This window comes from Sus scrofa, chromosome 10 (genome assembly GCF_054392235.1).
Source record: "Sus scrofa isolate SSC_HxYL_T2T_F1_AM1 chromosome 10, Sscrofa_HxYL_maternal_Yorkshire_Landrace_v2.0, whole genome shotgun sequence".
Lineage (NCBI taxonomy): Eukaryota > Metazoa > Chordata > Mammalia > Artiodactyla > Suidae > Sus > Sus scrofa.
Genome location: NC_139392.1, coordinates 74,743,599 through 74,759,201, shown reverse-complemented (window position 1 = coordinate 74,759,201; position 15,603 = coordinate 74,743,599). Strand labels below are relative to the sequence as shown.

At 39.4% G+C, this 15,603-nt stretch overlaps 1 protein-coding gene across 2 annotated transcripts in view; it reads left to right on the top strand.

Moving 5' to 3' along the window:
* The window catches only part of PRPF18 (pre-mRNA processing factor 18), a 58,502-nt gene extending 43,319 nt beyond the window's left edge, over positions 1-15,183 (top strand). Inside the window, exon 11 of one of the 2 annotated variants that reach the window (XM_021063991.2) lies at positions 12,584-15,183. In XM_021063991.2, coding sequence (XP_020919650.1) covers positions 12,584-12,664 — 81 coding nt within the window. In that variant the 3' untranslated portion in view covers positions 12,665-15,183. 2 annotated transcript variants of the gene reach the window in all.
* Positions 15,184-15,603: the final 420 nt, after the last annotated feature.

The following is a 15,603-nucleotide window of genomic DNA, read 5'->3' as shown; positions in this document are numbered from 1 at the left end:
TGCCCTCTGGTTTCTGATCAGGGCAGGCGGTGAGAGAGGGACGGGAAGGCATTTTGTAGGTAGGAGAAGAGCGAGTGTGGTAGATTTATTTCCCTGGCTTCCTCCCTGTAGCGACATAGGGTCAGCTGCACCCCTCCACCCAAGGCCACCACTGTCTCCTTACAGTTATGCTCTCTGGGTTTCAGTGACCTCTCTGCTCCCCTGCCCCTTAGAAAACAGGCTGGCACAGCTTCCCAGCACTGCCAGCTCTGCAGGGTCTTCTGTCTCTTGCCCAGACGTTTGTAAAGTCCTTAGAACCTCTCTACCCATCACGTTACCCAGTTTGAGTGTGCCCTTCATTTCCTGCTGTTACCCTCCCTGATTCCTATAGATTAATTGATCTGTGTGCTATGTGATATTACAGGCTTTTTTGGGGATCAGAAGATTAAGGAGTAATACTCCAATTAATTTTTCTCAAGTTTTCACTATTCCAAAAGGCAAAATGTCCAATAATAGTCATCTCTGGTCAAGTCGTATTCAGTAACCTTAAGTTTGTAAATTCCTTGGTAAATACATCATTCCAACATTTTGTGTTAGATATTTCAATCTGTATTTCAGATTTTGGTGTATTTCATCTGTACTGGCTTTTTTCTGAGGGCCAAACCCACGGCATGTGGAGGTTCCCAGGGTAGGGGTCAAAGCTGTAGCTACTTACCTACACCACAACCACAGCAACGCAGGATCCGAGCCACGTCTTCGACCTACACCACAGCTCATGGCAACATCAGATTCTTAAGCCACTGAGCGAGGCCAGGGATCAAACCTGTGGCCTCATGGGTGCCAGTCAGATTCATTTTTGCTGAGCCATGACGGGAACTCCCTCATCTGTACTGGCATTTGCTAAGTTTATTTGCTCTGGAACATTTGTAAATTTATAATATGTTCATATATTGCTGCAAATGGTGTAGCAAACACCTTTATTCCTGTAGTGAGTGATCACAACTTGATCTCTCTGTTGGGTATACAACATCATGGTTAGTTGGTAAAATAATCCTGTGCATCAGGTTATACATCACACATTCGTGGCTTTATGCCACCTCCTGGCATTCTTGGCTCTGATAAACCATTTTTTAAAGGCAAGTTATTTCGATAACTGTCTACCCATTTAATGACATCTTGACATATTCAAACAAATGTTTGGAGAAAAATACTGTTAACATTCTCATTCACATACATCACCTTTAGGTATCACAGTGCTGGGTGGAAGCACATTTTGGGGAATGCTGGTCTAAACTGTGCCGTGCTTTGTTTTAGCTGACAACTAAGTAGACCTTTCACTTCCGGTATTAACTGTTACTTCTCAACCACACGCTTGGGAAAAAAGATCACCCTGCACTGTGAAGGCCTTCTAGTCAAATAAATAAAATCTACCCCCAAATTGGTCATTTGGCATATGTTTTTGCCTTTGTTAAGTAGGTGAGTACTTTTTCAAAATGGAATCGTCACATGTAATTTGTTGTTACTTTCTGTGAAATGATAACCTTTGAACTGGAAATAGTGTTCTTTTATATAACAAACATTCAGACGTGTAAATTGAGAGCAGCTCTGTTTCTCAACATAGATGGTAAAAGCAGATTGAGTTAGTCCCTAACTATAAGTTTTCTTTTGTTTCCCACTAAGTCCTACAGGTCCTGAGCATTTTACTGCATTTGATACTAGTGTTAGGACTCTTCATTAGAAGCAGTGTGAGGTTGCCTTCATTTGCCATCATCCCAAGTAGCTAGACCCACCTCAGTTACTGAAAAGTCTAGGAGTTACTTAGGTAAACTCAGTTTTCATAGTATACTTCGATGAAAAGAATTCCGATGGACACTTTTTGTAGAACTGGTCGTTGGTGCATCACTGCCTGTATTAGTTGTAATTGTGCTTAATTTTTCATCAAGTACGCCTTTTTTTTTCTTTTGTGGCCATTCCCGAGGCACGCATAAGTTCCCAAGCCACAGCAGTGACAGTGTCAGATCCTTAAGCCACTGTGCCATCAGGGAAACACCTAAGTACATACACATTTTTTGAAAATCATGTCTCTGGCTAAATGACTATTCCTTCAGTCTGAAGTTAGGATTTATTTTATTTTATTTATTTGTTTGTTTATTTATTTATCTGTCTTTTAGTGCCACACCCATGGCACATGGAAGTTCCGGGCTAGGGGTTGAATCGGAGCTGCAGCTGCCAGCCTACACCACAGCCACAGCAATGCCAGATCTGAGCCGTGTCTGTGACCTACACCACAGCTCATGGCAATGCCGGATCCTTAACCCACTGAGGGAGGCCAGGGATGAATCTGTGTCCTCATGGATACTAATTGGGTTCGTTACTGCTGTGCCACCGCAGGAACTCCTAGGATTAATTTTTAACAAATATCTCATGTAAATTCATTCCTTTATTAGAACTTTTGGCAGTTCATTGGCAGAATTTTAAGTAGTTGAGAAAACTGGTCAACTTTCTGAGGGATTTGTGCCCTCAGACAGGGAATCTGATCGCTTCCTACTACCTCCACTGCTGGCACATGAATTCAGCCACCAACCTCCTTCGCTAGGTAATTGCCTTGCCCTCTTCTGTTCAGTGTCTGTACAGCACCCAAAGTGATATGGTTAAAGTACAAACCAGACTGCGATGCTCTGTTGCTCAGAGCCCTGCAGTGGTTTCCTAGTTCACTTGCAGAGAAAGCCAGAGTCCTTTCAGTCCTTGCCCACATCCACACACACTTTTTCCTGCTAATTCTTCTCCATAGCACTTAGCGGTCTCCAACACGTTAGATATTTTACATACTCATTTTGTTTCTTACCTGTTTGGCATGTTTTGTTTCTTGTCTGTCTTATTAGAATATAATATCAAAGAGGGGTATTTTTTCTCTTTAGTTCTCTGCTATATTTTCAGAGTATAGAACAAGTGCTTGGCACATAGTTTGGCACTTGAACAAGGAGTTATTAAATAAATATGCTGCTTTTATAAAAGTAAAAATTACATTTAGAAATACTACTAGTTTTTAAGAAGCTATTTGCAGTAAGCTATTAAGTTAGGCAGCTCATTGTCTTACTGGCCTAAGCATCCTCAAGCAGTTTGAAACTAAAATCCTGAAGGGCCTGATTGAAAAGGTTTGTTTCCATTTGGAAAATACTCGTATGTGAGATTATGCCCCTGTAAAAATCTGTGCTGTGTGCTATCACTCTGTATCGCAAAAATCTACTGAAATGTTCCACAGTAACTCTTTATGACAGGAACTGTTGAGTTTTTCACAGCTGTTTGGCAGCTAAGATTTCAGGGTACTCCTAATATTTATTTTTAAATCATAGAATCTGCCTAGTGAATATATATAAGCATCACAGATATATTCTATAAGGTACAAACATGTAAAATTCTAAATCCTGCAGTATAAGGAAAATGACCCCTGGCTGTCAGTTTGCCTTTTATTGGCTCATAATAATTCTTGCTGTGTTTTGCTATGGACCGAAGTGATTCATATTTAATTGGAATATTCCTTTTCTTAGCTTTGCTTCTCCTCACCTATTCCTTGGGAAACCTAAGATCCCAAATTTATGATACCACATGCATTTCCACGGCTGTAATCCAGTTCTACATCCACGTGATTAGAATTCACAGCATAAAAGCTGGACTATGAGAGGGAAGGATCTCTATCTTAAAGCAAATACATGATTAGGTGCAAGGAACAAGTACTGCAACAGAATGAGGAGCATAGCAAATTACCTGGTCTTTCTTAGCACTTAACTGCACAAGGCTTTCTTATTGGAAGTCAGCTGAAAGATAACTTCCCTCTACACTTCTCTAATTCTTAAATAGCATACTCTGGACAGTCTTTCAATCCACAAAGGACTTTAAAATTTCTTAAATTGTGTTTCTCTGATGCCGCATCTCTTAGATTATAGGTTACTTCATAGAAGTAATTTTATATTTGTGTGGTTTGTTATGGGTTGAGAGATTTTGTCGGCTTTTTTCATTGTTTTGTTTTTGGTGATTTCACTTATCCTAAAAAGATGTTTGAATATATAGGTAATTACAGAGTAAGAGTTCTAAATCCTTGGTAATGTTTTCATACCTGTTACATGAGCTTGTGGGGTTTTTTTTTTTATTCTTTGTTATGATTAATTTACAGTGTTCTGTCAATTTCTGCTGTACAGCAGAGTGACCCAGTCATACATATATATATATACACATTCTTTTTCTCACATTACCCTCCATCATGTTCCATCACAAATGGTTAGATACATAGTTCCCTGCACTCTACAGCAGGATCTCACTGCCCATCCACTCCAAGTGCAGGAGTTTTCATCTACTAACCCCAGACCCCCACTCCTCCCTTTCCCCTGTGGCAAACATGAGTCTCTCCTGTATGTCCATGATCTTTTCTGTTTTGCAGATAGATCATTTGTGCCCTATTTTAGATTCCACATGTAAGTGATACCATATGGTGTCTGTCTTTCTATTTCTGACTTACTTCACTCGGTGTGAGAGTCTCTGGTTGGATCCTTGTTGCTGCAATTAGCATTATTTTGTCTTTTTATGGCTGAATAGTATTCCATTGTATGTATGTACCACGTCTTCCTAATCCATTCATCTGTCAGTGGGTATTTAGGTTGTTTCCGTGTCTTGGCTATTGTGAATAGTGCTGTGATGAACATACGGGTACATGTATCTTTTTCAATGAAATTTTTGTCAGGATACATGCCCAGGAGTGCTATTGCTGCGTCATATGGTACTTCTATATTTAGTTATCTCAGGTATTTCCATAGTGGTTGTATCAGTTTACACTCCCACCAACAGTGTAGGAGGGTTCCCTTTCTCCACATCCTCTTCAGCATTTGTTATTTGTTGACTTGCTAATGATGGTCACTCTGACTGGCGTGAGGTGGTACCTCGTAGTAGTTTTGATTTGCATTTCTCTAATAATTAGTGATGAGCAATTTTTTTTGTCTTTTTTGTCTTTTCTAGGGCCACACCCACTTCATATGGAGGTTCCCAGCGTAGGGGTCTGCTCCGAACTGTAGCCACCAGCCTGTGCCAGAGCCGCAGCAATGCAGGAGCCGAGCTGCATCTGCAGCCTACACCACAGCTCACAGCAACGCCAGATCCTTAACCCACTGAGTGAGGCCAGGTATCGAACCCACAGCTTCATGGTTCCTAGTCGGATTCGTTAACCACTGTGCCATAATGGAAACTCCTTTTTGAGCATTTTTTTCATGTGCCTACTGGCCATCTGTATGTCTTCTTTGGTGAAATGTCTATTTAGGTCTTCTGCCCATTTTTTGATTGGGTTGTTTGTTTTTTTGTTGTTGAGTTGTATGAGTTGTTTGTATATTTTGGAGATTAAACCTTTTTTGAGTAATTTGCAAAAGATTTCTCCCATTCTGTGGTTTGTCTTTTCGTTTATTGTATGGTTTCCTTTGCTGTGCAGAAGCTTTTGAGTTTAATTAGGTCCCATTAGGTATTTACGTCTTTATTGTCTTCATTCCAGGAGGTGGATCAAATAAGATGTTGCTGTGACTTATGTCAAAGAGCGTTCTTCCTATGTTTTCCTCTAGGAGTTTTATAGTGTCCAGCCTTAAATTTAGGTCTTTAATCCATTTTGAGCTTATTTTTGTGTATGATGTTAGACAGTGTTCTGATTTCATTCTCTTACATGCAGTTGTCCAGTTTTCCCAGCACCATTTATTGAAGAGACTGTCTTTCCTCCACTGTATGTTCTTGCCTCCTTTGTCGTAGATTAATTGACCACAGGTGTTGGAGTTTATTTCTGGGCTTTCTTTTTTTTGCTTTTCAGGGCCACACCTATGGCATGTGGAGGTTCCCAGACTTAGGGTCCAGTCAGAGCTACAGCTGCTGGCCACAGCCACAGCAATGCCAGATCTGAGCCACATCTGTGACCTATACCTCAGCTCACGACAACACCAGATCCTTAACCCACTGAGCGAGGCCAAGGATCACAACCCCTATCCTCATGGATCCTAGTTGGGTTCGTTAACCGCTCAGCCACAACAGGAACTCTTATTTCTGGGCTTTCTATTCTGTTCTATTGATTTATATTTCTGTTTTTGTGCCAGTACCGTACCGTTTTGATGACTGTAGCTTTGTGGTAGAGTCTGAAGTCTGGGAGCCTGATTCCTCAGTTCTGTTTTTTATTTTCAATATTGCTTTGGTTATTTGAGGTCTTTTGTGTTGCTGTAAAATTTTTAAATATTTTGTTCTAGTTCTATAAATAATTATTGGTAATTTCATAGGGATTGCATAGAATGTGTAGATTGTATGAGGTAGTATTGTCATTTTGGCTATATTGATTCTTCCAACCTAAGAGCGTGGTATATTTTTCTATCTATTTGTTTCTTCTTTGATTTCTTTCATCAGTGTCTTTAGTTTTCTTAGTACAGGTCTTTTGTCTCTTTAGGTAGGTTTATTCCTAGGTATTTTATACTTGTTTGATGCAATGGTAAATGGGATTGTTTCTCCAATTTCTCTTTCTTATCTTTCATTGTTAGTATATAGAAATGCAACCTATTTCTGTGTATTAATTTTGTATTCTGCAACTACCAGATTCATTGATGAGCTCTAATAGTTTTCTGGTAGTGTCTTTAGGATTTTCTAGATATAGAATCATGTCATCTGCTAACAGTGATAGTTTTACTTCTTTTTTTCCAATTTGAATTCCTTTTCTTTTTCTTCTCTGATTGCCATGGCTAGGACTTCCAAGGCTGTGTTGAATAACATTGGTGAAAGCTGACATCCTTGTTTTTTGTTCCTGATCTTAGTGGAAACACTTTCAGTTTTTCACCATTGAGAATGCTGTTAGCTGTGGGTTTGTCATAAATGGCTTTTATTATATTGAGGTATTTCCCCTCTATGCTCACTCTCTGGAGAGTTTTTTTTTATCAGGAATGGGTGTTGAATTTTGTCAGAAGCTTTTTCTACAACTATTGAGATGATCATATGGTTTTTATATTTCAGTTTGTTGATGTGTTATCACATTGATAGATTTGCAGATACTGAAGTATCATTGCAACCCTGGGATAAATCCTACTTGATCATTATGTATGATCTTTTTCATGTATATTTGTATACGGTTTGCTAATATTTTGTTGATTTTTACATCTGTGTTCATCAGTGATATTAGTCTGTCATTTCTTTTTTTGTGGTATCTTTGTCTGGTTTTGGTGTCAGGGTAATGGTGGCTTCATAGAATGAGCTTGGGAGTTTTCCTTCCTCTGCAATTTTCTGGAGAAGTTTCAGAAGAAGAGTTAACTCTTCTCTGAATGTTTGGTGGAACTCAGCTGTGAAGCCATCAGGTCCTAGACTTTTGTTTTTTGGAAGTTTTTTAATCACATTTTCAATTTCAGTACTTGTGATTGATCTGTTCATTTTTCTATTTCTTTCTGGTTCAGTCTTGGTAGGTTGTACCTTTGTAAGAATCTGTCCATTTCTTCTAGGTTGTCCAGTTCATTGGCATACAGTTGCTTGCAGTAGTCTCTCATGATCCTCTGTATTTCTGCAGTGTCAGTTGTAACTTCTTGTTTTTCATTTCTAATTTTATTGATTCAAACCCTTTCTCTTTTTTTCTTAAATAGTCTGGCTAATGGTTTATCAGTTTTGTTGATCTTTTCAAAGAACCAACTTTTGGTTTCATTGATCTTCTCAATTGTTTTCTTTGTCTGTTACTAATTTCTGCTCTAATCTTTATGATTTCTTATGATTTGGGGCTTTGTTCTTCCTTCTTTAGATGTTTAAGGTGTAAGTTTAGGTTGTTTATTTGCATTTTTTTCCTTCTTTGCTGAGATAAGATTGTATTGCTATAAACTTCCCTCTCAGAACTGCTTTTGCTGTTTCACATAGGTTTTGGATTGTTGTATCTTCATTGTCTCCATGTATCTTTTAATTTCCTCTTTGATTTTTTTCAATGATTTATTGATTGTTTAGTAGCATATTGTTTTAGCTTCCAAGAGTATGTGTTTTTTGCTATTTTTTTTTCTTGTAGTTTATTTCTTGTCTCATAGCATTGTGATTGCAGAAAATGCTTGAAATAATTGCAGATTTTTAAAATTTATCAAGCCCTCATCTGTGGCCCAAGATGTAATCTATCCTGGAGAATGTTTGGCATACACTTGAGAAGAAAGTATGCTCTGCTGCTGTGGAATAAAAAGTTCTATAGATAGGAGTTAAGTCTATTTGGTCTAGTGTATCATTTAAGGTCTGTGTTTCCTTGGTTGATTTTCTGTCTGAATGATCTGTCCATTGCTGTAAGTGGGGTGTTAAAGTCTCCCACTATTATTGTGTTGCTGTCAGTTTTCCCTTTTGTGCCTGTTAGTAGTTGCCTTATATATTATGCTCCTCCTATGTCAGGAGGAGCACAATATTTAAAATTGTTATTTCTTCTTCTTAGATTAATCCTTTGATCATTATGTAATGTCCTTCTTTGTCTCTTGTGACCTTCTTTATTTTAAACTATTTTGTCTGATATGAGTGTTGCTACTCCTGCTTTTCTGTAATTTCCCTTTGCATTTTATATTTTTCTCCATCCCCTCACTTTAAGTCTGTATGTGTCCTTAGATCTGAAGTGGGTCTCCTGTAGACAGCATATATATGGGTCTTGCTTTTGAATCCATTCAGCTAGTCTTTTTCCTTTAGTTGGAGCATTTAATCTGTTTACTTTCAATGTAATTATGGATAAGTATGTATTTATTGTCACTTAAAATTTTTTAGAGGGAGGATTGCTATTTTGGGTCTTTTGTCTTCCCTTCCTCTTTTTGTTGTCTTTTCTTACAATTTGCTGACCATGTTTAGTGTTATGTTTGGATTGGTTTTTCTTTTTTATGTGTGTGACCATTATAGTTAGTTGACTAGTGGTTCCCCTTATATTTTGATATATCCATCTGTAAGACAAGGTCTTTCAGTGTAAACAAAGACATTTGTATGTTGGTAGATAAAAGAGTTAATATATTGAGTACTGATTACAAAACTCCTGCAGAATTGCTCTGAAGAAGGCCATGGTGGCATGTCACAGGTTTCTGTCCTTGCCCCTGGCCTGATGGTGAATTTGGATAATGACTTGGAGGCATGTTTGCTCACTGGAAGATGAGAAAGCTAAGAGGAATAACTGAAAACAAAGTGGCAACTAAGGATTTTAAAAGACTACAGACTGAAGGATGTGTTGAAAGGGACTGAATGATGGAGTTCCCTTTATGGCTCAGCGGTTAACAAACCTGACTAGGATCCATGAGGGTGCAGGTTTGATCCTTGGTCTAGCTCAGTGGGTTAAGGAGCCAGCGTTGGCATGAGCTGTGGTGTAGGTCACAGACGTGGCTTGGATCCCATGTTGCTGTGGCTGTGATGTAGGCGGGCAGCTGGAGCTCTGATTTGACTGCTAGCCTGGGAACTTCCATATGCTGCAGGTGCGGCCCTAAAAAGCAAAAGCAAAAAAAAAAAAAAAAAAAAGAGGACTGAATGAATCTTAAATTGTGAAAGTTGTTGTCATGAGTTAAAAATACTGCTATAAGGTTTTAGACTAGATGAGAACTGGCCAAATTGTAGGAAAGATAGTGCTTGAAATTTGTGACATCATGGGAAGTAGTGATGTGTATTGTATTTGTCCAAAAAGTACCGAAGACCATAGTAACAGATGCCAGAGGTATAGAACAAAGGGAGTGTAGTGATACTAAGACTAAATTCTGCAGAATTGGCTAGGTCCCATTTGAAATGTTGCACTAGTATTTATAATTATAGTACGTAGAGAAGAACTCATGTAACATGTAAGTTATAAACAATAAAACAGATATGTAAAGGCCTTAATCCCACTCTAAGAACTAGAATATTCTAAAGATCAGGCACTCTGTATTTTTCTCCTCTACCCCAGAAGTAAACCATTATCCTGAATTTGTCATTTCCTTTTTCAAAAATAATTCTACCATATTGTGTGTTATATTGTTTTAAACTTGTTTTTGAGTTATATTAAAATGGTATAATACTATAAGAATCAAGTATTGTTAAAATGACTGCACTGCCCAAGGCACCTACAGATTAAACGCAATCCCTATCAAATTCCATTGGCATTTTTCACAGAACTAAAACAATAATTCTAAAATTTGTATAGAAACACAGAAGACCCCAAATAACCAAAACAATCTTGAGAAAGAACAGGGCTGGAAGAATCAGGTGCCCTAACTTCAGGCAACACTACAAAGCTACAGTCATCAAAACAGTATGCTACTGGCACAAAACCAGACATATAGATCAGTGGAACAGGATAAAAAACCCAGAAATAAACCCACACGCTTATGGTCACTTAATGTACGACCAAGGAGGCAAGAATATCCAGTGGAGAAAAGTCAGTTTCTTCAATAAGTGGTTCTGGGAAAACTGGACAGCTACATGCAGAAGAATGAAGTTGGAACATTGTCTAACACGAAGCACAAATGTAAACTCAAACCATAAAGACCTAAATGTAAGACCAGGTACTATAAAACAGCTAGGGGAAAACATAGGCAAAACACTCCCTGACATGAATCAAACCATTGTTTTAAAATCCATCTCTTAGAGTAATGGCAACAAAATAAACAAATGGAACCTAATTAAATTTATAAACTTTTGAACAGCAAAGGAATCTGTTGATAAAACAGAAAGACAGCTTACTGAATGGAAAAAAATATTTACAAATGATATGACCAGTTAATACCCAACTTATGTAAAGAGCTTGTATACCTCAACATTGAACAGACAACCCAATTAAAAATGTGTAGAAGAACTGAATAGCTATTTTTTCAGAGAGGAAATACAGATGCTCAGCAGGCACAGGAAAAGATGCTCAACAGCATTAATCATCAGGGAGATGCAAATCAAAGCTGCAATGAGATATCACCTCACACCTGTTAGAATAGCTGTCATCGAAGTCTACAAATACCAAGTGTTGGCAAGGACGTGGACAAACGGAAGACCTTGTACACTGTTGGTGAGAATGTGAATTGGTGCAGCCATTGCAGAGAACAGGGTGGAGGTTTCTCAAAAGTGTAAAAATAGAAGTACCATGTGACCCAGCAATTCCACTGCTGGGTATATATCAGAAAAAAACCAGAAGCCAGCAATTCAGAAAGATGCTTGCTCCCCAGGGTTCATGGCAGCATTATTTATAATGGCCAAGATGTGGCAAGCAACCTGTATCCATCAATAGATAAATGGATAAAGAAGATACGGTTCATACACACAATGGAATACTACTCAGCCATAAAAAGAATGAAGTAATGTCATTTGCAGTGACATGGATGGACTTGGAGAGCATTATGCAAAGTGAAATAAGTCAGAAAAATAAATACTATGCAATATCACTTAGAGGTGGAATCTAAATAAATATAAAGAAACTAGTGAATATAACATAAAAGAATCAGACTCACAGATAAAGACGACAAACTAGTAGTTACCAATATAGGGTGGGGGAGTGGCAGGCACGAACTTTTGGGTGTGAGATAGCCTCAGGGATGGATTGTACAACGCAGGGAATATAGCCAGTATTTTGTAATAACTGTAAATGGGAAGTAACCTTAAAAAACTGTGTAAAATACAGAGTTCCCGTCGTGGTGCAGCAGAAAAGAATCGGACTAGGGACCATGAGGTTGTGGGTTTGATCCCTGGCCTCACTTGGTGGGTTAAGGATCTGGCATTGCCGTGAGGTGTGGTGTAGGTCGCAGATGTGGCTTGGATCCTACGTTCCTGTAGCTGTGGTGGAGGCCGGAAGCTGTAGCTCCGATTTGACCCCTAGCTTGGGAACCTCCATATGCTGAGGGTGTGGCACTAAAAAGATAAAACACACACAAAAAAAACAAAAAACCTAAAAAAATTAAATGTGTAAAATACAAATTTTTTTTTGAGTTTTTTCCTTTTTTTTTTTCTGCTGTACAGTATGGCGACCCAGTTACACATACATGTATACATTCTTTCTTCCTCACACTATACAAAAAAAAAAAAAAAGTATAATACTGTATGGCCTTTTGTTCTAAGATTGGTGTGTATTGTTCTAAACCGGAGTTCCTCATCTGGGTCATAGAACACAGAAGGTGATTTGAGTGCCCATTTTCTCACTTTTCCCACGGATGGTGTGCACATAGCACCCTTTTAGGCTGCATAGGAGAGGAACTGTCTCACTGCAGGGACTGGATGCTTTAGGCTGGACAGCAGGGCTTGATTATCTATTGAAACTGGTGGAGAAAGGCTAAATTGTTACCTGTAGCTCTAGGTAGTTCGTGTTCACTGATGTGATATGTTCCATTTGTGAGCATACGAAAACTTTATTCACATATTCTCCCTATGATGGATGTTGGGACTGTTTCTGGTGCTTTGGATGTTATGTTTGTGAAGAGCACTGCTGTGACCATCTTGTGCCTTTCTCTGGGTGCACATGGATAAACATTTCTCTCAGTAAGCGTCTGAGTGGTACTGCAGGGGATGGCCTGCTCCATTTTAGTGGGGACATTGGTAAACTGGAGTGAGTACAGAGGAGGGCAATTAAGATTTGTTTAACCAGATTATAAGCAACTTGTTTTCCTTATTTTTTTAGGGATTAAAGAGGTTGATGACCATTTGCCAGAAGCACTTTCCTACAGATCCGTCAAAATGTGTGGAATACAATGCACTATGAGACCTGTATGTGATGTGTAAATATCAACAAGAAACTTAAGGAAGCGTGGCATGGACTTCCGGAGTTACCAGCGGGAATGAGGAAAGAAGACAAAAGGAGTTTCTGGTCTCTGAGTTCTGCCTAATGCAACTTGGTTTTAAGAACTGTATTGGCTCCCATGTCATATCTGACTGCAGAGTGATTTTTGTGTCTTGCTTTTATTTTAAATAGTTGAAAATTTAAGTTCTAAAGACTTTTTCTTCATAATTTGAATGTGTAGACAGCAGTCCCAGGAGGTGTTTTAAAATGACTTTTCCCTTCCAGATCTGAAAGTTAGAAGATTAAAAAGGAACTTTTGAGGATGGACTTAATTGTCTTTGTAAAATATAATTTTCACACTGACTTTTATGTAGTATTTATAGAAAAAATATTTTTATATTTTTCAACAAAAATACAGAACCATTTAATGACCCTTAATAGTCCTTAAATGTTGCTGAAGTTTTGCCATCTTGTAGTAGATTTGAGTGTAAGTGTTACTACTGTTGAGTGTTAAGCAAGGTAGCTGCTCCCACTTTGAGCTGGTTCTGAGCCCTCAAGGGTAGAGGATGTGGGAACCGGAGTCAGCTGATTGGGGGGTATAGATTTACTTACCCTGGCCTCTCCTGGGAAGGCTTGGAAGCCAGTTTTGGCCACCTGTGGGTCTGTGGCTGTGCCTGTCTGATCATGTCGGCTGCTTATTTGTGCAATGATGGCTGAGGGTCCTCCCCCCCCCCGCCCCGGAACTGAATCAGGGTTGTGTGCCTCCCCACCCCACTTTAGAAACTGTTTCTTGTTATTAAATTAGTTGGAAGGGAGCTTTCTTAAGATACGACAACAGTGTAGACCTGTATTACACAATCTTGTATAGAACTTGTTTATACATACTGGCAAGTGAATGCTCCCCACATCCCTTTTTTTCTATCCACAGTCAGGCCACAGCATGGTGGTCAGCTAATTTCATGTTATCTTCCCATTTGCTCTTAGTTATTATTACACACAAAGAAGAAACTGCATCATGTGACACTAGTACCTTCTAAAACTGACAAGTATGGATATATGGTTTGGGGGAAAAAAGCTTGTAACATTCAGTGGTGCTGTGAATGTTTAATCATTTTGGGCTCAGGTAGAGGGAGGCAGGTTGAAAGAAGTATATCTCATGTAGAAAAGTTTCCCTGAAGTTAAAGCTGTACAGGTAACTGCATCTATCATGGGGACATACTTAAAAAAGGAACTCTCATAGTTCCCAAATCGTGAAAATTTTAGTTTTGCAGATGTCTGGTTTTTAGATATTTCTAAAGTAATAACGGCCCATCTTTTAACATCAGTCATAGTCCTGAAATAAGAATATTCTTCCTTTTCTTCCTCCCCAGACACCTTCCAAGCTGTGTCTTTCTGGATTCAGATTCAGTGAAACATTGGTTTTCCCTTGGAAGTCAACACTGCATTTCTTAGTGTTCCTGCCAACTGCAAAGACTGACCAGTATTTGTCAGCATTGCAGCACAGGGCTATGGCAGTCTGGAAGTCACGGCTGTGATTTCAGCCTCTGGGGAAAACTAGGAAAATAAAGCTGAGGCCAAAGGTGATTGGCACATAGCAGGAAGAGAGAGGACGGTCCGGATCTTGTAGGAAGAAGGGGGAGGTCTCTCGAGAGACCAGAACGAGGCAGGCTGCTGTCATTAATAGCAGCCTTTGGCATGCACCATGTCTGTGGGCTGTCAGGAAGAATTTGGAGGAATAGAAGATAGGGCCCAGAGCAGTGTGACTTCGTAATGGCAAGTTCTTCCTTCTGATCATCTCCTGACCCAGCCAGCACTTTAGATTGTCCTGGGATTTGACGGATATAGTTGTCTTTTTATTTGAAAGAAAGTTAAGTGTTTGGTCAGTTCGAATCAGGGGGATTCCCATTACTGGCTCCTTTTCAGCCCACGATAACCCCCTTTAATGCCTCTGGACATGGAGGGACGGTAGAACTAAGTGGGGCTGATTGTGAAAGGGGAAGTTGAGATGGGGCTGTTGCCTTTGACTGAATATCTCCAAGCGCGTAACTTGGCGGATCGTGTCTCCTTCCTCCCCCATCCTCCACCAGGAGACACCCATGGAGCCCCTGGAAGAATAACTTGATCCCATAGAAGTTGTGGGGTGGAATCGTGTTGGGAGTCTTGAAACAAAAGCACTTTCTCACGGCAGGTTTATGTAAGAGTTTCCAGCTGTTGAGAGTGTGAGGAGCCAGCTCCAGTCCCGAGAGGGTCACTGTGAGAACACTGTTATGGCAACTGGTTCTCATCACAGACTCTGCCTTTCAATGGGCTGCATTATAACTTACACTAGTACTGGAATGGTTAACAGTAACCTTAAAATCTTCCGAAATTTAAAAATCAGTTCTGGTAGCGTGGACTAATTGGAGGGAATGCCGTGTGGTTAGCGGCTGCTATGGTGTGAGCCGACCCCATTTAAGACTTTGGAACTGTCCTCATTAAAAAGTTCTTTACATTTACCAAAACAGTTTATTTTGTTTTCAAAACTATTTATTTTTGAAAGCATTGATTATTGATTTTTCCACATCGTAAACTTTTGGGCACTTTATACAGCTTGCTCTGACTCATCTGTGTGTTGTTGGTAATAGTTACTCTACTTAACTAGGTCACTTCCTTTTGCTTAGTCTCTCATCTCTGTCCCCAAGCACCAGCTTTGAAATAATTGTCAGCCTTCTCACAGCATTTCAGATGAACATGCACTTTGACCACAGAGGGCAGCTTAGACGTTTCGAGCTTCATTTTGAGTGTCGTTGGTGATCATGGATCCAGTCACCGAGCTTCCTGCCAAGGCAGTCGAGAGTCATTTGCACAGTCTGCTCTCCTTGCCCTCTGAGCTCCCAGATTCTATGAATTGACAAAACCAAGTTGTCGTTGCTCCCAAACTG